Source organism: Drosophila montana, unplaced genomic scaffold (assembly GCF_035044405.1).
Source record: "Drosophila montana isolate Dmon_TW-CO22-7 unplaced genomic scaffold, ASM3504440v1 contig_3733_1, whole genome shotgun sequence".
In the NCBI taxonomy this organism is placed as follows: domain Eukaryota; kingdom Metazoa; phylum Arthropoda; class Insecta; order Diptera; family Drosophilidae; genus Drosophila; species Drosophila montana.
Genome location: NW_026998620.1, coordinates 633,963 through 657,282, shown reverse-complemented (window position 1 = coordinate 657,282; position 23,320 = coordinate 633,963). Strand labels below are relative to the sequence as shown.

Sequence of the window (23,320 nt, the reverse complement as noted above, 5' to 3'; positions counted from 1 at the left end):
ATGTCCAGTCACGAGGAGGATGAACACGAGCACGAGCACGCGGACGACAGGCACGACGGACACGGCGACGATGTCGAGGAGCAGGAGATTCATGTCGATGTCGATTCCGATTCGCGCATGTCCTGCGGCAGCGGCTCTGACGTGGATATGGACAACGGCAGCTGCTACGATGAATCCGAAACTCCGCTCAGGTAACATATCTAACGGGAGCACCAATCAAAAGTTGCTCAACTATAAGAAAAGAACATAGGGTGTTAATGGCATATTTGAAGCAAAGTTTTTTTTCGTGCTATCCAAGAGGCTTTTTGTGGATATACTCTGTAGACAGAGTGGAAGAGAGTATATTGCTTTTACTTAATACAAAACTTTAAAGATACATATGTTATTAACATGATCTTCCAAGTCTAGAGTCAACAAATTTGACAGGTAGATCTCCCTCAAGGTTCGATATACTTATAAATGCAATCGAAAGTATACTTAAGTCTAGATTTCCTACAATGCACAGTTTGAAAGCCATTGCCCAGGTCTAACTCCATGGAGTTTTAAGGCAACTTAGTTTAGATAGCTTACTTTAAAAATTTTCATTTTTAGAAGGTTTATGTACATGTTTACTTTGTTGAGGGTCGGCATGCTTCTGTGCTCCTTAGCAGGTTCCTTGGCAGGACTTTAGGGTGCTTAACTCTATGTAGACTCCATTTAAAGCAGTTTTAACAACGTGAACAGAGTATTGGGCAGTCAGTTGTATTGCGCTTCAACTTGTTTTAATCTTTTGATGGCTTCCAAGTCAACGTATTCAAATGACTTTCGCATTGTCTGGGCAAGACAAAGCCTCAATTCTTTTTGGTCATTTGAATAGCTAACAAGCTGAGCGCAGTCGAATAAATGCTTTCATTCACATCGATTCACCAATTTGGGGCTTGGCGTGAACAAACCTCTTAAACACTAATCAATTGCCGCACAAGAAACTTCCTGAATTAACCGAGGCACAGGTAGGCACAGGTAGGCACAGGTAGGGGCTGGGCCATAGGGAATCGAGAGTCTGGCAACTGAGGAGACTCGACGCGACTCGACTCGACGATAAAAGGCACATTAGCAAGGCGCCAAAAGCGCGCGCTGATAACAATTCCCAAATGGGCTCCAAACGAGTTCAACGAGAGGGAGAGAGAGGGGCAGAGAGAGAGAGAGAAAGCCCCAGCATATTGGATTAACATTTTAATAGAGAATGCGCCATAAAAAGCCTATAAAAAAAAGCTAAGTAAGAGACTGGAAGATACCCTAAATAAAGAAGACAAAATAAACTAAATAAAGTAATAAGTGAGAGACTGCAAAATACCCTAAATAAAGAAGAAAAAAATCCACAAAAAAAATAATTAAGAGACTGGGAGATACCCTAGATAAAGATGGAGAAAAAAGCCCACAAAAAAGTAAAATATTCTTAAACTCGGTTTACTAGGCGAGAATTATAGCTCCTTTAATCTTCAAGCTGTGCAGAATCGATATTTATCGATATTATGGAACCGATAAATATTGAAATACGAAATATTGATTGTCCATTCACAAAAGCGGATATACGGACTTGGCTGGATTGGTTTGGTTCATCATTAGTTCAAGATATCCTAAATAAATAAGAAAAAAACCCAAAAAAAATAAGTGAGAGACTGGAAGATACCCCAAATATGAAATAAAACCCTACACATCAAAAGTAAAATATTCTTAAGCTCGATTTACCAGGCGAGAACCTGCGTACCAAGTTTCCGGACTGTAGCTCTTATAATCTTCAAGCTATGCTTAAGAAACCAAGTCACAGAATCGATATTTATCGATATTTTGGAAGTGATAAATATTGAAATACTGAATAGTGATTGACCGGACCTGGCTGAATCGGATAAGTCCATCATTCCGATCAATAATACATAAACTTCCTCTGTCTTTTTTTTTTTAGATATTATTTTGGTTTATTTTGCGCTGGAATACCTCTGTCTCTGGCATGTCAATTGCTTAAAACCATTATACCCTCTTTGCCCATATTTAAAGGGTATACAAAGCGAGCTCTCAAGGCAATGCAGAGAAACAACAAATACAGATCGCATAAAATTTCTTTTATTGACTTATTTGTGTGTGTGGTTTTTTGTACAGTGTAGACTCGAACGCATTTAAATCACTTTCGATTTGTTGTTGTTGTTTATGAATTAAATGACGATCGTGACTCGCCTGACGGACTGTGCGATGATTTATAGAACCCAAATCAAATGCCATTTGCATAATTACTTCATTTGCCAAGAGTCAAGCGAAATGTTACGCATACGCCGCGTTTAACGACAACAGCAAAAAAAAAAGAAACATGAAACATGATTTCTGCGTGTTACGGGCCAATACCTTGGTGCGTGTTCTCGCTGAGGCTGGCAGCAGCAGCAGCAGCAAATGGCAGCAGACAAATGACAAATACACTCAGAGAAAAGCGCAGCTAATGAATACAAGTATAATTCGAATAGAATTTAGAAAGATTTGTGCTTAAATGTGCTCTGGGATATTCCTAAAATAAGCATAAATCAGACTCGTTTCAGCATTTGAATTGTCAGGGATATAAAAAAAAGAGAAATGCTTGGAATAAGCACAAAATACTTATTACAAGAATCTGCATACTCAAAAAAAGTGTAAGGAGTTCTTCTGGAATTTTGTGATCGAAAACTTGTTAATAGAAATGCAAAGTTCTTGGATTAAGTTCTGCATTTAAGTTATGAACATTTGTGAAAAAGTTGTTAATGGAAATGCATATATTTTCTGCTGCTGCATTTATCTTGAATTTCATGAATTTGGGGCTGAATTTCTCTCTGTGTACGGCATATGTGAGCGTGGGCAACTGCTCGCAATGTTTAGTTTGCAACATTAGTTAATAATTGGCTCTCGATTCAGAATTTAAATTGCAAAGGCTAGAAAAAAATAAATAATTGGACTAAGCACAAAATACTTATTACAAGAATCTGCTTACTTGAAATAAGTGTAAGAAGTTCTTAATGAAAATGCCAAGATTCTTTGATTATGTTCTGGAATTTTGTGATCAAAGAGTTCTTATTTTCTGCTGCTGCATTTGTCTTGTATTTTATAAATTTGCGACTGAATTTCGACAGCTTTCGCGCTCGCCCTTTTTTCTCTCAGTGTACGGCATATGTGAGCGTGGGCAACTGGTCTGGGAAATGTTTAGCTTGCAACATTAATTAATAATTGGTTCTGCCTCTTATCATCGGGCGACACTCTCAATATTAATGAGACAACAACAACAACAACTTTTGTAACTCTTGTACTTTTCCTACTCCCGTTTCAGCGAATCGCTGCAATCGGAGCAGACGCGCTCCTCGTCCAGCGAGAATCTGCCCTTCAGCATATCGCGCCTGCTGTCCAAGCCCTTCGAGACCAACAACAACAACAACAACAACAATAGCCACAGCAGCAACAACCACAGCAGCAACAACCACAACAACAACCACAACAACAGCAGCTTGGAGAAGGAACTGCAGGCGGATGAACAGGATCTGGCCGCATATAAGCTGGCCACGAGCATTGCCAATTCGACATACGGGAGCGCCGCGGCGCTTTACAGCTATCCGCATCTGTATCCGTCGGCGGCGGCGGCGGCAGCGGCCGCTGGCCATGTGCTGCGTGTGCCGCCGCAGCGTACGCCGCTCACCTGGGCGCTGCCCCCACTGCATCATGCGGCGCTGGCCCATCAGGCGGTCAAGGATCGGCTGGCAGGTGAGCAACTCCAGCAACCAGCTACTGTTTACGCGTGTGTGTGCATGTGTGTGTGTGTGTGTGCGTGTGTGTGCGAGTCGAAGTCCAGGTTGGAGTCTGGGCTTTGGCTAATAAGCACGATCAGAGAAGTCTTTTAAGCCAACATGCCTGTCGGCATGTCATTCGGGCCCAAGCCAGTGCCACACACACACACACACACACACACGCACACACGCACACACGCACACACACACACACACGCCCCTAAAGTATAAAAACATGTTTGCCTTCAAATGCGCAATCGCAGCTTAAGTTAAAAAACCAAAACAGAAATCTTAACCGCCCAGAAGCAAAAGTCCCCGCATTTGCATACGACTACCGCTTCCCCTTCCCCCCCTCTCCTGGTGCTCTTCCTTAATTTGTTTACATTATGAGCTTCAGTTGTAGCTACAGGCAGCGCGAGCCGCTTAAATAATGAGAACGCGTTGATTTTATTACGCGTCCTGCAGCCCTTTATCAGCTGTCAGCCCCCCTCCATCCCTTCCCCCCTCTGGGCTGTCAGTTGCATGTAACTCATATTTGAGAGGGGGGGGGGGGGGGACACACACACAAACAAAAGCTGCTTAGCTGGCGATCGCTTTGTCCGATTGCGAAACGGACTTTGCTTTTTATGGTCCCCACATCCGCTCTGCTTCTGCTTCTGCTTCTTCTTCATTTTATAAACTTTATTTTATTTTTTTAGTTATTTTAATGAGGCTGGTTTACATGACTTTTTAATTTCGCGCTGTGCACCCGAAAAGGAATTAATTACACATTGGGCGGTCGTCTAGTGAGTAGCTGCCGACTTGGCTTATTTATCGCCGCATACCACACTTCAATGCGAAGCGCATCTCAACTGACATGGGCAGCATTTAATTAGGCTCCGCTCACACAGAGAGAGAGCAAGAGAGAGAGCGAAAAAGAGAGAGAGCCCAACTTGGCCACACTTATGAGCCGCTGACCAGTTTCGTTTTGTCAACATCTTCGTCAGCCGCTGTCCGTTCTGAGTGTGAATGGGAGAGTGTGTGTGAGTGAGTGAGTGAGCATGTGTCTGTGTGTGTGTTTGTGTGTGTCCAACTGTGCTTGTGCGTGCGTGTGTGTGCATTGTGTCGCTTCGGCCTGCTGATAAGCTGGCGCCTTGGCTTTTTTCATTAACAAGACAAACGAGCTGCCGTAACAGCCTAACCCTTGCCTTGATCCCCGCTCTCCTCGCTGCCCCCTCTCCCTTGGCCCTCTCGCTCTCTCATATGATTAATAACCTTTGCATGTTAATTGGAATGCCGTTGGCTTTCCGCTGACAGGCGACGCAGCAGGCGCCAATTATTTTGGCAGCGCTTTTGCTGCAATTGCCAAATAGCCAAATATTTAACTGCACTCAACAAAAAATGAGTTCGCAACTTTAGAAAATATTTTCCACACACTTTATTTATAATTTGAATTAACTCATTTGAAAGGGTTTTAGTTTTTGTTTTACCAAGAGAACAGTTTTGAAATTATTGAAACATTTTTCATTTATTTAATTTGACTAATTTATTTAATATAATTTTTTGAATGTAACTTTAGGCAAAATCACATGGACAAAATATGTTCCACACAGTTTAATATTTGACTTAACTCTTTTTACAGTTTTTAGTTTTTCTTTTACCTAGAGAACATTTTCGAAATTAAGATACAATTTTTCATTTCTTTAATTTGTGGAGTGTAACTGTATGGATAAAATATTTATGGAAAAAATATGTTCCACACATTTTATAATTTGAATTAACTCTTGTGTCGTAGTTTTTCTTTTACGATGAGAACTTTTTCGAAATTAATGGAAAATATTTGATTAGCATATTAACATTTATGATCTTTTGGCAATTTACCAAATATCCATGTTTAGGACAAAAGTTTTTTGATTGTAAACTTATGCTCAATCGCATGGACAAAATATTTTCTACATATTTTTGTGATTTGAATTGAGACTTTTTAGTTTTGCTTTTGCCAAGAAAACATTTTCAAACATTTTTCATTTATTTAATTTGTCGAGTGTAACTTTCGGCTAAATCGCATGCGACTTTAGCAAAAGGTCAGAGTGTAAATGCTTGAGTGTAGATACAAGTACTTGGCGCATATTGCGCATACGCCATGTGGGTCGTTCTCGACGTTGGCCAGAAGCAGCTAAAACGCCAGCTCCAGCGCCAGCTAAGTCTCAGCCTCAGTCTCGGCCACAGGCGCCATCAATAATGCATGCTAAAAGCTTTTAGCATTATTTTACGTATTTTGGTAAGGCAGCAGCAGCAGCAGAAGCCGCAGCAGAAGCAGAAGCCGCAGCCCACAGACAGGTTGTGAGTATCTTTAAGATACGCCAAGAACTGAGCCAAAACATCATAAATAAGAGCAAGGCGTGCCAGCTTGATGGGCGTGGCAGGGGCAGGAGCATGGGGGGGGGGGGGGGTGGGGGGGAATGCTGGTAGGCCATAAAATTATGCTTACGCGAATATATACGGCTGGAATCCTTTTGAAGGAATCCTCTATGAGCGCCTGCTTATGTGGTGCGATAAATGGCTTTTTATTGAAATTGATATTGCTTGAAATATTCAAATGGTTCAAATCCCCAAACGGCCACACACACAGAGAGAGGGAGGGAGAGGGAGGGGGAGGGGGAGAGGGAGAGACACACACATCTCGCTTAAAAAGGGTTCCCGGGAAAAGTCGCAATAAAAAACATGATTTGTCAGTTTAACACCCGCCATATACATTCGAGCATTGAGCATTTTTCCGGCTTTTCCATTTCGGATTGATGGAAATTTCAGCCATTTTGTTGGCGTTTTATTGCCGCAGGGATGAAAGTTGCTTAAAGGAACTTAAGTTTGTGTGTACCATAAAAAAAAGGAAAGTTCTATAATGTGAATGCAAGTAACAAGTTGTATTTCTTATTATACATTTAGGATTTGCTATTAGAAAATGAAGATTTTTGCTTGGGCAACTTTTTACTTAAACAGAAAATGGGCAGAAACAGAAAATATCAAATTTATTTGTCAATAAGGTAATATTTTAAAGATTTACTTTTAGCAGAAAATATCGGAGCGGTTGATAGTAGGATTGAGAGAATATATATAAAATGTCAAGTAAAGTCGACTTCCATGCCATATATAATAACTGCGATTGCAAATTGATTTCTGCGCTGATTATCAATTTATTTTATGTTCTATAAACGAGACCAAAAAGTTATGCAAAAGCCGAACCGGAATAGAAAACTTTTGAGGGAAACTCAGCGCCAGAACACAAATATTTTGGCTTTTGAAACCAGATTCCGTGGATGACAATTTTGGTTTGATAAAATAGATAAAAATAGCGCGCTTTACGAACCAAACCTAAATAAAGGTTTACAAACCAAAACAAGTAAGACAGGCGATAGCTATAAAATGAAAAAAATAAAATAATCAACCCACAGAAGATCCGAAATTTAATTTCTTTGTCAAGCACATTTTAAAATCTCCAATTGAAATAATTAAATTTATTGTTAAATGTGCCTTTTTTGAATATTTTTCAAAGTTGATTTATTTGCTCTCAAATTAATAATTAATTTAAAGTCTTTTTATAAAGCACATTATTTTTGAGAAATTCAAACAAGAAATTCGGATTTTAGCATTTTTTTATGGTGGCAAATTTGTACATTATGCTAAATGAACCACATTGAACCCAAAAAAAAACAATTTTCGAATTTGACCTCAAGAGAACATTTTCGAAATTAAGGAAAAAAAAGGTAAAATTGATTTAATTTGTTGAGTGTAACTTTATGGATAAAATATTTATGGACAAAATATGTTTCACACATTTTATTTTGTGCATTATGCTAAATGAACCACATTGAACCCAAAAGATTAATTTTCGAATTTAACTCAAATTAAATACATTTTGTATTTCATTTTGCAAAGAGCAGAGATATTTTATTTAATCAAACATTTCTTAACACAAATTATTCTTTGTCAGACTTTGCTTTTTCAATTGTTTCACTTCCAATGAAAATGTTTTGCACTAATCCTTATTCTTCTCATAAGTATTTTGTAATTATTTTAAAATATATATTTTTATTTAGAGCAGCTTTTCGTGTAATTGCATTTCTAAGCGGTAAAAGAGATTGAAGTATATTTTTCCTTTGACGAATAGAATAGTTTTTGTTCATGCTGGATGTTGGGGATATTTCTAGCTTACAGTATCGATTTTAACACTAGAAATGCTCCCGTATAAGTTCTATAATTTTCCAGCCCGGAAAATGTAAAGTTCTCAGTCAGCTTCGAGTTCATGTTTAGCAAGCAATTGCCGTGACTTGTCGCATGTGACCCCTGAGAGACGATGGTCAAGCCGGTTTGCCAGTTGTCACCAGGAGGACAACGACAACAACGACGACATCGTTTTAATATTTTTTTTGTTGGTTGCGGCTTATCGCAGCGAATAAACAACAACACGCAACAACAACAAGAACAACAAGAACAAGAACAAGAAGAGAGTCAGGTCTGGCTGGAATTTTAAAAGGTTCAGCGCCAGAGTCGCTGTCCCTGGGCCGCACCCATTAGTCGGCAGTCCCGTCCCGTCCAGTCCAGACACTGGGTCACATCGGCATCCTAGGAAGCCGCGAGTTTATGACTCAACCCGAATCAAATTGAATGTCGCGTGCGTGCGTCTACCCAGACTCTATGATAAAGGTTAAAGATCGCCCTCAGACTGCGGCAATTAGGAACGAGTCGGAGTCGGAGTCCGAGTCCGAGTCCGAGTCGGTGACTCTCTCAGGGTCTAAATTGATTTCACAGCGGGCCGCAGGTAGAGAGGCAGCGGCGGGTCGCTAAGTAGCCCCGCACAGGTGCCGGAAGCAAATATCGGAAATGGCTTGTTATCCATTGCCACGGGATATGCTCTTTATTGTCAGCTAATTGCCCGACCAGGGCCAGGGCCAGGACACCCAACTTACCTGCGCAATTATGCAATATGCCATTTAAGCATTTACTATTTTCTTCTTCTATGCTACAGCTGCCTTTCCCATTGCCCGGCGCATCGGACATCCCTATCAGAATCGGACGCCGCCCAAGCGAAAAAAGCCGCGCACATCCTTCACACGCATCCAGGTGGCGGAGCTGGAGAAGCGCTTCCACAAGCAAAAGTATCTCGCCTCCGCGGAGCGCGCCGCCCTCGCACGCGGCCTCAAGATGACCGATGCCCAGGTGAAGACGTGGTTCCAGAATCGCCGCACCAAATGGAGGTGAGCAACAAAATCAATAAGTGCTGACAGCTAACACCTGCCAAAGCCACCCCCCCCCCCCCTCTGCTCCAGCTTTTTAAACTACAAAATGCACAAAAGGCTTTTGTCTAAAAAAGAGAAAGAAAAAAGAAAAATAAATAGAGCTCGGGGGGGTAAAAGGTTTTTCCATTATGCATGAGCACATTAAATGAAAAAGCGCCCACCGCGTTCCGTTTAGGGGTTGGTCCTCTTTTTGAGGGTGGATTCACTTGGATTCACTTGGCAAAGTCCTCGGCCACGTTTGGCCATAATGAGCCGAAGGCTTTCACTAACCAGACGCTAATCACAACTCCAAAATGGCTGCTATTTAAAGAAATTTGTAATAAATTAAATAGTATGATAAGAAAGTTTTAACAATTATTTGCAAAGTGTCTGAGATTATGTCAGCCCGCCTGGCATGCCCTTCTTTCCCTTGCCCCTCACTTTTTATGCGAAATGCATTCTCAATTAACTTGGCTGTTTAGAGTACAAATTGTATAATATTTTCGGGGCTTAAATATGACACACACAAGTGTCTATGTACCAAAGCGCAAGACTTTAGCTTTAACAAATAAGAGGTTCTAGTCGGGAGCTCCCAACTAGGGAATACCCTGCACCCTCTTCTTCCGACAGGCGATAGGTATAAAACGAAAGATACTTGATATATATATACTATTCTAGAAGCTACATGTCAAGTTTGGTGACTCTAGCTCTTGTTATTTGCCGAAATTGCTCAAAAAACAGGATTTCGATATCGATTTTTATCGATTAGTTGGAAACGGGGCAAGTTATCGACTATCGGAAACAAACTCCATCTGCGCGTGGACTAGGAGGACTTACAGCTAAAATTTCAATTCTCTAGCTCTTATAGGTTCTGAGATCCTTGCGTTCATACAGACGGACGGTCAGACGGACGGCTAGATCGACTCAATTTATATTTATTAAGCAGAATAACATTTAACTTGTACACTATCTAGACTCTCAGGCATATTTGCATCTCAATAACTGAAAAGCAACATTTAAATGTTTATACGTGTTTTTCATGTAAATAATTTACTTAACACATTTACTTGAACCATCTGTTGGTTTATCAATTTGATTTATGGCGCATTTCCGAGTAGCTGAACACAGAACATTTGCCATGCAAATGGCAACTTGCGAGTACTTTCAACTCGTTGCCTTATCAAGCGAATACTCACTCGCCCCTACCCATAACACATATGAGTAGAAATGCATACACTCGAAGAAAATGACACGAAATTTGTACCTAGAAATACTCGCTAGAGACAGTTAACATTCCTTAAGCTCAGAGCGAAGTTTCTTTTTGGCAGCTTTTGCTTTTGCATTTTTTGTAATTCCTTCTTCTCCTTCTTCTTCATTCTTCTCATAACTATTTTGTACTTATTCTAAGATATATTTTTATTTAGTTAAATATATCTTAGAGATATTTTCTTTTAATCAAAAATTTCTTAATACAAATTTCTCACTCGTTGTTCTTCCCATGAAAATTGTAAAACATTTTCAGGCTTATTCTTCTCACAAGTATTTTGTACTTATTTTATTTAATTAAATATATCTTACAGTTGTGTATTTTCTTATAATCAAAAATTTCTTAACGAAAATTCTTATTTGTCCGATTTTGCTTTTTCATTTGTTTCTTCTCATAATATTTTTGTGCTTATTCTAAAATATATTTTTATTCCTAATTATATCTTAGAGATATTTTCATTTTTACTGATACTTACTATATTGGAGGAACATGCTATTGTTTTTCTCCAAGTGTATGTGTGTGTTGTCCTATAAACAAGTCACGCGCTTGTCTGTCTCTAATTTAATGAGGCATCGATGCGTTGCGCGCATTTGCGTGTCTCAAATTGTTTTCTATTTTATTACTAGCATTAGAATTATAACAAAATGGCATATATATATATATATATAAATACACATAAACCATATGCAATTACCATTATAATAACGAGCCAAAGCAAAACTTTTCAAAACGTGGCAACGCCGACAACAACAACAACAACACTTTTGAGACGCGCTAATTGCCGCTTAGCAGGCTCTGCTCCAGAGCCCGACAATGCCAGAAGCCCCCCCCCTCCCCGCCTTCCCCCTCCCCTTCGAGCAGAGCTTATCAGCCATTTTGGACCTAGTTTAGCTCGTAAAAATTAATGATGTAAAACGCAATTTTGTTAACGGCAATGGCCACGGCTCGTTTGTGGCTAAGTGAAATGGCAACGGCATAATACAGGCAACACGATTATGTATACCTCGTAAATACACACACACACACACACACACACATAATTGCCTTAATGCAATGCTGCTAACTGCGCGCCAAGTAATTTGAATAATTAGCCGCGTTCAACATGGCGTATGAGTTATGTTCGCTTGGCCCAAAAAAGATTACCAAATGTATTTTTCAATAAATTCGGTTTTTCTTATTTCAATTAAATAAATGTAACCCGTTTAGCAACAAAGGCAATGTGCTTGACTCATAAGGCTTTCAAATGCCAACAACAACAAAAACAACAACAATTAATAATTAACAACAACAACAACAACAACAAGAATGTTCGACTGAGTTTGAGCAATTGAATGAAGTTTGTTGCCTGTCAATTTGACAATGTGTTTAGCGAAAAAGAAATAAACAGCAGAAGAGCAGGAAGAGGAAGAGCAAGAGAAGGGAGAGAAGGAGCATGAACAAAGAAACAACAAGCAAGCACAGTTATCTGTCGACTGCTGAAAATTGAATACCCTTACTTAAAACAAGATTTATGCCAATTTTCATCAAGTTGCCATACAATGAATACAGTTTGCAGAAATATTTATATATATATAAATTTTTTTTTAAATACTTTTCGTATTCTGAGTTAGTTCAAAATACTTATTTTCAAAATTTTTTTTCGAAAATATGATTTAATATCAAGTTTTTAAAATCAAAAAATAAGTTGCTGCTGAGGATAAGAACCCTTACTTAGGCTTGACTCAGGGTTGACTCTTAGTTACAGAAGTATTTAGTTTTTCTTTTATTTTTAAACTTCTCTTATTTTGAGTTAGTTCAATATAAAAATTTTTCAAAAATGTTTTCGAATTCTATGATTTCTTGCCAAATTTTTAAAAGTAACTAGAAAATTGTTGGAGCTTCAGCAAAACATGTACAAGATTCGCGATAAGATTGGTTAAGAAACAAAATAGAGGTTCATATAAAACACTCGGTCCCCATAAGACAGCTATATGATATAGTTGACCGGCATGCCAGATATATTATATTCGCAATCACTGCAGCAAACATATACATATATATGCCAAGTTAAAAAGAGACAGACATGCGAAATTGATGATCAAAATAAAGCTGTTGATTCGGTTTAAAAACATATACATACCCAATAGATTTACGAGTATCTACCACAAAGCGTGACAAAATTATAATACCCGCTGCAAGGGTATTAAAAAGCAACTGCGGGCAAAAGCCAGATGCCACACAGACAACAGATAGATAGCGAAGAGAGAGAGGGAGAGAGAGAGAGAGAGAGAGAGGCAGGCGGAAACCCTGTGATGTAAAAAACTGGCATGTCATTGCGCAGTGTCTGAGAATGGGGCCAAACAAATGATGTCGTCTAACGGTTGTCTGCTGCGCCAAGTCCTTACAAATTCACCGTAAACCCAGTAGATGGGCGAATACGAATGTCGGAATGTCGCTTAAGTTCTTAAGATAAATCTCAATTTGAATATCTCGGGTACGGAAAATCAGCTCTTTGATTGATACAACTTTTCGGACTCTGAGTATTTTTATTATAGAAGAAAATAAACTACTAATTTTGAACAAATTTGTCAAAGTTTTTGCGAAAATGGGCTTGATTTGGAAATCAGATTGCAAAACATTCCATAGAGTTTCACTTCATTTATCTGATTTATTTACATAAATTTATCTATATATTTTTCTTTAAATATTTTCGGACTCTGAGGATGTTTATTATAGGTATTAAATAAAACATACTCCTAATTTTGAACAAATTTGTCAAAGTTTTTGCAAAAATGGGCTTGATTTGGAAATCAGATTTCAATCTATTCTATAAAGTTTCACTTCATTTATCTGATTTATTTTTATAAATTTATATAGATTTCTTTGTTCTACAAATTTTTGAACTCTGAGAATATTTATTATAGGTATTAATGAAAACAAACTTTTAATTTTAAACCATTTTTGATCTCAACTGGAGCGAAAATAGGTTTGTTTTCAGTTTTCAATATATTCTATAGAGCTTCAATTCATTTATTTGGTTTGCTTATATCAATTTATATTGCATATTTTTTTTCCTTAAATATTTTTGAGCGCATATTTTGCTCGAGTTCTACTTAACTTAAGATCTACTTTACCAGAGAAAAAAATGGAATGTAAATTCTCTTAAGCTGAAATCAAGCCAAATTGATTTTAAGTTTGGAATGAAGGATTAAAAGAATTATCTCTAATCTAGAGCATCTCCATCTTTGACAGGGTATCTTCTGCCTTGAGCACGCTCACTTGCAGAATTTCCACTGCCAGCTACTAGATGTGTGCACATAATTTAATTAGCAGCCGGCACATAAATCAAGTTGCCGTTAAACCCTTTTTAATTACACGGCCATGCATCAAAAAGCCAAGAATCCGGCGGATTGTTTTGGTGGCGAATCTTGGAGTCGAGTACGAAAACTCACACGAAATTAATTGCGTGGCATATGGAAAAGTTTTACTTATGCTGCTGAAAGCTGTCTAATTAAAAATTTACACACGCACACGCACACACACGGTGACAAATGTGTGTGTGTGTGTGTGGCCAAAAGAAGAAGTTTGCTGGCAAACTTGAACCGCAAGGCGAAAATCAATTTGGCAGAGAGCAAAGTTTTGTTTTTGCGCAAGCGAAGAAAATCAAATGAAATTAATTTACGGCAAAGAGCCTGTTTTGGCCATTTGGAAATTAACTTTGGGGGCACGTGTCCAAAAACGTGGCCAAAAGCAAATCTTCCTTCGTCTTGGCCGCCGGCAACTCCCAACGGACTCTAAACGGGGGCCCCAATTAATGGCCTGGCTAAATTGTTATGTCTTGCCAGATAATTGCCAGAGGGCCATTTCTTCTTCTTCTTTTTTTTGGTTAACTTTTGTCCTAAATTTGTTGACATCATTTGCGGGCTGATTTTAATTAGTTGCCGCCGGGAAAAGCGTTTGAGCAGCTGCTAACAGTGCGACAATTGACTTGCCATTAAATTTGTGGCAACATTAATCTAAGCCACGCCCCCAACCCCCTCCCCCCTCCCCCTCTCCCTCTCCAGACGCCCCTTCGTGCGATTTATGCCTCGAGCTTTAATAAACATTTTAGCCTAATGTCTGGCCATTATTTATCGTGTTTAACAACAACAACAACAACAACAACAACTCTGGCGCCAAAAGACAAACAGTTAACATTTGTAAAGCGTTTCTTGCATTTCCATTTTCATTTTCAGCTGGAAAAACTCTCGTGTCTGAAGATAAATTACAATCGTGCCGTGCCGTGCCGCTTGTCTCTGTTCCCCGCACAGCTTAAATTAAGCCCGCACACACTCGCACACACACACACACACTCACACACACACTCGCACACTCGCGCATTTGCTTTTGGAGTTTTTAATCAATTTACGTTGAATTTTTCATGCGGTAGCTGTAAAAATGCTCGCAGATAAAGCACCCAAAATGCCAGAAAGTAAAAGTGAAATACTTCCCATACTATTTTGTTCATTCGAACCAAATGCCAGAGACAATGAATGAATTTGTTTGCATTTCGTACATTTCGAGTACAATAATTCAATTAACGTCGCTTGCAGCGTGTTGAATTTGGAATTATTTTGTTGCTCAGACCAATGAAAAATGTTCGCGAAAACTTCGATTGAAAACCTGGTCATATTTTTTATTAAATATTAATACTTTGTTATTTAAAGGGCTTCTGTTGATAACACTTCAAATATTGCAATTGAAGGTCAATAAGGAAGAAAATAAATTAACTTTGAAGTAGAGCCGAATAATTAGGTCTGCGAAAATTCTCTTGACGGAATTAATAACAAACAAACATTTCTATAAAATTCTTAAGACTGTAACAAAAGTGAGAGATAAAATCAAGAATTTTGTACTTGAATCAAGTAAACGCGGTCATAAAAGTACTCTAAGACTCTTATATTATTTAAAGTATCACTTTTTAAGTACGAAAATCAATTGAATCAATATTTGTTTGTTTAGTTTTTTAGCCATATTATGCTGATTTAAAAAACGGAAATGTATTGAATCAAGTTTTATTGACTCTTGAAATAAGATCAAAATAGCCTCAATTTAAGACAACCAATACTTCAATTATTCCCATTTTCACTACTTCAGTCTTAAATTGAGCCCAATATGTCCTTAATACAATCCCAGTCTGAGCTTGAAATAAGTTTATATTAATCTTGATGCAAGAGCTCACAAACTTAAAGTATGTTTAAATCATTCTAAATTGATGACCAAATATACTTATATCTATCAAATTTTGGTCTTGAATTAAGAACAACTCAAAGCATATTTATTTTATATTTATATCATGACTATAACCCAAAAGCATGCCACAAATCGACTATGAATTTAATGAATTTTTAATCAGTTCGCATTTAAGTTACGAACTCGTAGTTTGAATGATGACATTGCTGATGAAAGCCGTAATGATAGCATATTTAACTAAAATACAATAATGACATGTGTGGGTCGCACACACACACACACACACACGCACACAGACACACGCACACTAACGAGCCAAGTATTTAGGATTGTAATTACGGGACAAAAACTTTTTGCTAGACATCGTCGTAAGAACTTTATTAGATCATGAAATATTCAATATGGCGCGCGAAGGCAAAAACAACCCCACACACACAAATGCAATGTGTAAGTGTGTGTGTGTGTGTGTGTGTGTGTGGGGGAGTGTGTGTGTGTGTGGGGGTGGCCACAATTAGAGCATAAATGCTGCGCAAACGCGAAATATGAGGGCAAGGGAAACAGGAAATGGGAACTGTGAATGGAAATGGGAACTGTGAATGGAATTGGGAACTGGGAAAAGGAGAATTATAACTGCAGCAGCAAAGTGCAAAGTGCAAAAGGCCGTGCTGCAATTGCTGTTGAATTATTTATGGCCAAATGTGCGCCAGTTGTTGTTGTTGTTGTTGCTGCTGCTCGGCTTAAATCCCATTTAAGCGCAACATTTAAAATGTAATTTTACGCCAGGCCAGGCCAGAATCGAAATTAATTTTCAATAAACAAAAACGAAACAATGCCATAATTGAGAGAGGGAAGGAGAGGGTGTGGGAGGGGGGGGGGGGGGGACTGCTGGCAATCAGCATATTTGATTTGATTAGTTTTAAATGGTCTTAATAAGCCGCCCACATAATGACTTGATGAGCCTCGCCCCCGCCCGTCCAGCTGTCAGCCCCTCTCTCTCTCTCTCTATCGCTCTCTCTCTGTCTGAGGCAAATTGCTTTTCGATAATGAATATGCACATTAGCCGATGCCAAAATATTGATAAGCCTCATCAAATCGTATTATACCCTCAAGCCATTGAATATGCCTAAAAGCTGTTATAGTTTTTTTTATTGGAATATCTCCGCCAAATAATATCGGAATGATATAAGATTTTGGATTAGTATTATCGATTGGCATTAAAAAAAAATGAAAGTCTACATTTTTTCGAAATTTCATGAAAATACAAGGGGTTACTTTTTTTCTCAGAACCGGATCGGTTTGAAAATCAAAACTTTTTTGGTAATTTTTTTTTGAATGTCTCGGGTAAATTTCGTCGGATTTTGAAATGATTTACCATTATTGACTCGTAAGGATCAGTACTATCTTTGGGCATTAAAAAAATGAAAATCTTAAATTGCACCCAAATCGAAAAAAGAGGAAAATCGGGGTTGGTTCGACAATCAAAACTTTTTCGGCCATTTTTTTTGGAATATCTGGGGCTTGTATACCTTCTATTAATTGACAATAAATTCTTGTAAACAATCAAGGAGAGAGACACATATCATATCATAGTATCGATAAATATTCCTTTCGAAATGAATAAAAAGAATTCAATACCCTACTTAATCCCTGAAAATTTCATAACGATCGGACTATAAGCACCGAAGTTAATCAAGAGCTTATCATCCATTATGAAAATTCACTTTGCGCTTTTGTGTATAGAAGAAAGATGGAATGTGGTCTGAGGCAGCTCAAAGCTGAGCATCTCCCAGTCGGGACCAAATAAAATACTCTTGATTTTGTGCTTTTTAATATTTTTATTTTGTGTGTATCATGTACAGCTTTTTAAACTAGTTTCTCTCTCTCTTTCTCGCCTTTTTTGCAGACGTCAGACGGCGGAGGAGCGCGAGGCCGAGCGACAGGCGGCCAATCGGCTGATGCTATCCCTGCAGGCGGAGGCCATCAGCAAGGGATTTGCGCCGCCAACGGCGCCGCTCAGCTCCCAATCCGGCGTGAATGGAGCCCCGCTGGCCGCGCTGCACGGACTGCAGCCCTGGGCGGAGGCGTCGCACGCAGCGGGCTGCTAATTGTCAAATAGAAGATCATATATATATATATATATATATATATATATATGTATGTATGTGTATAAGGTTTATTTGTGATACAGTTTGCTTTGTAAATAGAGTTGAGAAAAATGTGTGTGGTACAGTGAAGACACTGCAAGACGAACGCTCGGAGGTGCTCGCTGTCGAAACAATCAAGCACAAGTTGTAAATATCTAGCTTTACTTCCCATACTATAATATTAACTAATATAATCACTTAGCTACTTAAGTACTCGATTTAAGTTTAAGTAGTGTCCTTTAGTTTGTAGCGCAGTGTTTCCTTCATTTCAATTTAATCTCAAAATGTCAACTTTAAACTATATATATGGTATATAACATACAAAATTTTAAATATATGGCTTGTATTGTACGTTAGTCGTAAGTCGAATGGCATTACCTAGTATTATACAAATAAATAGCTACTGACAAAATATATAAACTAACATAAAGCAAAGGAAACAAAAGCAAAATAAATACGTTACGAAATCAAAGAACACAAACTGAACATTTAATGCGAAATATTTGAGTTTTAAGTGTTAGTTCTAAACGCCGCCTGGCCCTGTTCTTAGGGTTCGCTCCTTAAAAAAAATCGCTATAACTGATCCTTATAAATTTCCTCCAGATCCGTTTTGGTCAACAACTTTTTTTAACCAATCGATTTTTAATTTGTTTGAATGCCAATTGATAGTAGGGATCCGTAAGAATTCAAAAAGGTATACCATTTTAAAATCAGACGTTATTTAGCCGAGATATTCAAAAAAATTCATCAAAAATGTTTTTATTTTCGAATCGACCCCGATTTTGAGAAAAAACGTGATGTAACCCCTTGTTATTTTGCCGATTTCAGTCAAAATTTAGATTTTCAATTTTTTGATGCCAATCGGTAGTACTGATCCTTACGAGTCCAAAATGGTATAAAATTCCTAAATCGGACTTTATTTGGCCGATATATACCAAAAAACCATCAAGAAAGGTTGACTTGACAAACGAATCGTTTTTTGGTCCACAACTTTTTTTAACCAATCGATTTTTAATTTGTTTGAATGCCAATTGATAGTAGGGATCCGTAAGAATTCAAAAAGGTATAACATTTCAAAATCAGACGTTATTTAGCCGAGATATTCAAAAAAAAATCATCAAAAATGTTTTGATTTTCGAATCGACCCCGATTTTGAGAAAAAACGTGATGTAACCCCTTGCCATTTTGCCGATTTCAGTCAAAATTTAGATTTTCAATTTTTTGATGCCAATCGGTAGTACTGATCCTTACGAGTCGAAAATGGTATAAAATTCCTAAATCGGACTTTATTTGGCCGATATATACCAAAAAACCATCAAGAAAGGTTGACTTGACAAACGAATCGTTTTTTGGTCCACAACTTTTTTTAACCAATCGATTTTTAATTTGTTTGAATGCCAATTGATAGTAGGGATCCGTAAGAATTCAAAAAGGTATAACATTTCAAAATCAGACGTTATTTAGCCGAAATATTAAAAAAAAATCATCAAAAATGTTTTGATTTTCGAATCGATCCCGATTTTGAGAAAAAACGTGATGTAACCCCTTGCCATTTTGCCGATTTCAGTCAAAATTTAGATTTTCAATTTTTTGATGCCAATCGGTTTTTGGTCCACAACTTTTCTTAACCAATCGATTTTTAATTTGTTTCAATGCCAATTGATAGTAGGGATCCGTAAGAATTCAAAAAGGTATAACATTTCAAAATCAGACGTTATTTAGCCGAGATATTCAAAAAAAAATTATCAAAAATGTTTTGATTTTCGAATCGATCCCGATTTTGAGAAAAAACGTGATGTAACCCCTTGCCATTTTGCCGATTTCAGTCAAAATTTAGATTTTCAATTTTTTGATGCCAATCGGTAGTACTGATCCTTACGAGTCCAAAATGGTATAAAATTCCTAAATCGGACTTTATTTGGCCGATATATACCAAAAAACCATCAAGAAAGGTTGACTTGACAAACGAATCGTTTTTTGGTCCACAACTTTTTTTAACCAATCGATTTTTAATTTGTTTGAATGCCAATTGATAGTAGGGATCCGTAAGAATTCAAAAAGGTATAACATTTCAAAATCAGACGTTATTTAGCCGAGATATTCCAAAAAAATCATCAAAAATGTTTTGATTTTCGAATCGACCCCGATTTTGAGAAAAACCGTGATGTAACCCCTTGCCATTTTGCCGATTTCAGTCAAAATTTAGATTTTCAATTTTTTGATGCCAATCGATAGTACTGATCCTTACGAGTCGAAAATGGTATAAAATTCCTAAATCGGACTTTATTTGGCCGATATATACCAAAAAACCATCAAGAAAGGTTGACTTGACAAACGAATCGTTTTTTGGTCCACAACTTTTCTTAACCAATCGATTTTTAATTTGTTTGAATGCCAATTGATAGTAGGGATCCGTAAGAATTCAAAAAGGTATAACATTTCAAAATCAGACGTTATTTAGCCGAGATATTCAAAAAAAAATCATCAAAAATGTTTTGATTTTCGAATCGATCCCGATTTTGAGAAAAAACGTGATGTAACCCCTTGCCATTTTGCCGATTTCAGTCAAAATTTAGATTTTCAATTTTTTGATGCCAATCGGTAGTACTGATCCTTACGAGTCCAAAATGGTATAAAATTCCTAAATCGGACTTTATTTGGCCGATATATACCAAAAAACCATCAAGAAAGGTTGACTTGACAAACGAATCGTTTTTTGGTCCACAACTTTTTTTAACCAATCGATTTTTAATTTGTTTGAATGCCAATTGATAGTAGGGATCCGTAAGAATTCAAAAAGGTATAACATTTCAAAATCAGACGTTATTTAGCCGAGATATTCAAAAAAAAATCATCAAAAATGTTTTGATTTTCGAATCGACCCCGATTTTGAGAAAAACCGTGATGTAACCCCTTGCCATTTTGCCGATTTCAGTCAAAATTTAGATTTTCAATTTTTTGATGCCAATCGATAGTACTGATCCTTACGAGTCCAAAATGGTATAAAATTCCTAAATCGGACTTTATTTGGCCGATATATACCAAAAAACCATCAAGAAAGGTTGACTTGACAAACGAATCGTTTTTTGGTCCACAACTTTTCTTAACCAATCGATTTTTAATTTGTTTGAATGCCAATTGATAGTAGGGATCCGTAAGAATTCAAAAAGGTATAACATTTCAAAATCAGACGTTATTTAGCCGAGATATTCAAAAAAAAATCATCAAAAATGTTTTGATTTTCGAATCGATCCCGATTTTGAGAAAAAACGTGATGTAACCCCTTGCCATTTTGCCGATTTCACTCAAAATTTAGATTTTCAATTTTTTGATGCCAATCGGTAGTACTGATCCTTACGAGTCCAAAATGGTATAAAATTCCTAAATCGGACTTTATTTGGCCGATATATACCAAAAAACCATCAAGAAAGGTTGACTTGACAAACGAATCGTTTTTTGGTCCACAACTTTTTTTAACCAATCGATTTTTAATTTGTTTGAATGCCAATTGATAGTAGGGATCCGTAAGAATTCAAAAAGGTATAACATTTCAAAATCAGACGTTATTTAGCCGAGATATTCAAAAAAAAATCATCAAAAATGTTTTGATTTTCGAATCGACCCCGATTTTGAGAAAAACCGTGATGTAACCCCTTGCCATTTTGCCGATTTCAGTCAAAATTTAGATTTTCAATTTTTTGATGCCAATCGATAGTACTGATCCTTACGAGTCCAAAATGGTATAAAATTCCTAAATCGGACTTTATTTGGCCGATATATACCAAAAAACCATCAAGAAAGGTTGACTTGACAAACGAATCGTTTTTTGGTCCACAACTTTTCTTAACCAATCGATTTTTAATTTGTTTGAATGCCAATTGATAGTAGGGATCCGTAAGAATTCAAAAAGGTATAACATTTCAAAATCAGACGTTATTTAGCCGAGATATTCAAAAAAAAATCATCAAAAATGTTTTGATTTTCGAATCGATCCCGATTTTGAGAAAAAACGTGATGTAACCCCTTGCCATTTTGCCGATTTCACTCAAAATTTAGATTTTCAATTTTTTGATGCCAATCGGTAGTACTGATCCTTACGAGTCCAAAATGGTATAAAATTCCTAAATCGGACTTTATTTGGCCGATATATACCAAAAAACCATCAAGAAAGGTTGACTTGACAAACGAATCGTTTTTTGGTCCACAACTTTTTTTAACCAATCGATTTTTAATTTGTTTGAATGCCAATTGATAGTAGGGATCCGTAAGAATTCAAAAAGGTATAACATTTCAAAATCAGACGTTATTTAGCCGAGATATTCAAAAAAAATCATCAAAAATGTTTTGATTTTCGAATCGACCCCGATTTTGAGAAAAAACGTGATGTAACCCCTTGCCATTTTGCCGATTTCAGTCAAAATTTAGATTTTCAATTTTTTGATGCCAATCGATAGTACTGATCCTTACGAGTCGAAAATTGTATAAAATTCCTAAATCGGACTTTATTTGGCCGATATATACCAAAAAACCATCAAGAAAGGTTGACTTGACAAACGAATCGTTTTTTGGTCCACAACTTTTCTTAACCAATCGATTTTTAATTTGTTTGAATGCCAATTGATAGTAGGGATCCGTAAGAATTCAAAAAGGTATAACATTTCAAAATCAGACGTTATTTAGCCGAGATATTCAAAAAAAAATCATCAAAAATGTTTTGATTTTCGAATCGACCCCGATTTTGAGAAAAAACGTAAGATCCGTAAGAATTCAAAAAGGTATAACATTTCAAAATCAGACGTTATTTAGCCGAGATATTCAAAAAAAATCATCAAAAATGTTTTGATTTTCGAATCGACCCCGATTTTGAGAAAAAACGTGATGTAACCCCTTGCCATTTTGCCGATTTCAGTCAAAATTTAGATTTTCAATTTTTTGATGCCAATCGATAGTACTGATCCTTACGAGTCGAAAATGGTATAAAATTCCTAAATCGGACTTTATTTGGCCGATATATACCAAAAAACCATCAAGAAAGGTTGACTTGACAAACGAATCGTTTTTTGGTCCACAACTTTTCTTAACCAATCGATTTTTAATTTGTTTGAATGCCAATCGATAGTAGGGATCCGTAAGAATTCAAAAAGGTATAACATTTCAAAATCAGACGTTATTTAGCCGAGATATTCAAAAAAAATCATCAAAAATGTTTTGATTTTCGAATCGACCCCGATTTTGAGAAAAAACGTGATGTAACCCCTTGCCATTTTGCCGATTTCAGTCAAAATTTAGATTTTCAATTTTTTGATGCCAATCGATAGTACTGATCCTTACGAGTCGAAAATTGTATAAAATTCCTAAATCGGACTTTATTTGGCCGATATATACCAAAAAACCATCAAGAAAGGTTGACTTGACAAACGAATCGTTTTTTGGTCCACAACTTTTCTTAACCAATCGATTTTTAATTTGTTTGAATGCCAATTGATAGTAGGGATCCGTAAGAATTCAAAAAGGTATAACATTTCAAAATCAGACGTTATTTAGCCGAGATATTCAAAAAAAAATCATCAAAAATGTTTTGATTTTCGAATCGACCCCGATTTTGAGAAAAAACGTGATGTAACCCCTTGCCATTTTGCCGATTTCAGTCAAAATTTAGATTTTCAATTT

At 37.1% G+C, this 23,320-nt stretch overlaps 1 protein-coding gene across 1 annotated transcript; it reads left to right on the top strand.

The window, feature by feature from the left end:
* C15 lies at nucleotides 1–18,078 on the top strand. Its single transcript, XM_064694115.1, has 4 exons — nucleotides 1–191; nucleotides 3,323–3,750; nucleotides 8,779–9,007; nucleotides 17,410–18,078. The coding sequence occupies exons 1-4, from the start codon at nucleotides 1–3 to the stop codon at nucleotides 17,609–17,611; spliced, it is 1,050 nt and encodes a 349-aa protein (XP_064550185.1). The 3' UTR covers nucleotides 17,612–18,078.
* Nucleotides 18,079–23,320: the final 5,242 nt, after the last annotated feature.

Coding starts and splice junctions, on each gene's coding strand:
- C15 (XM_064694115.1), top strand. CDS start 1: ATGTCCAGTCACGAGGAGGATGAACACGAGCACGAGCACGCGGACGAC. Junction 192..3,322: donor GAATCCGAAACTCCGCTCAG/GTAACATATCTA, acceptor CTCCCGTTTCAG/CGAATCGCTGCAATCGGAGC. Junction 9,008..17,409: donor AATCGCCGCACCAAATGGAG/GTGAGCAACAAA, acceptor CCTTTTTTGCAG/ACGTCAGACGGCGGAGGAGC.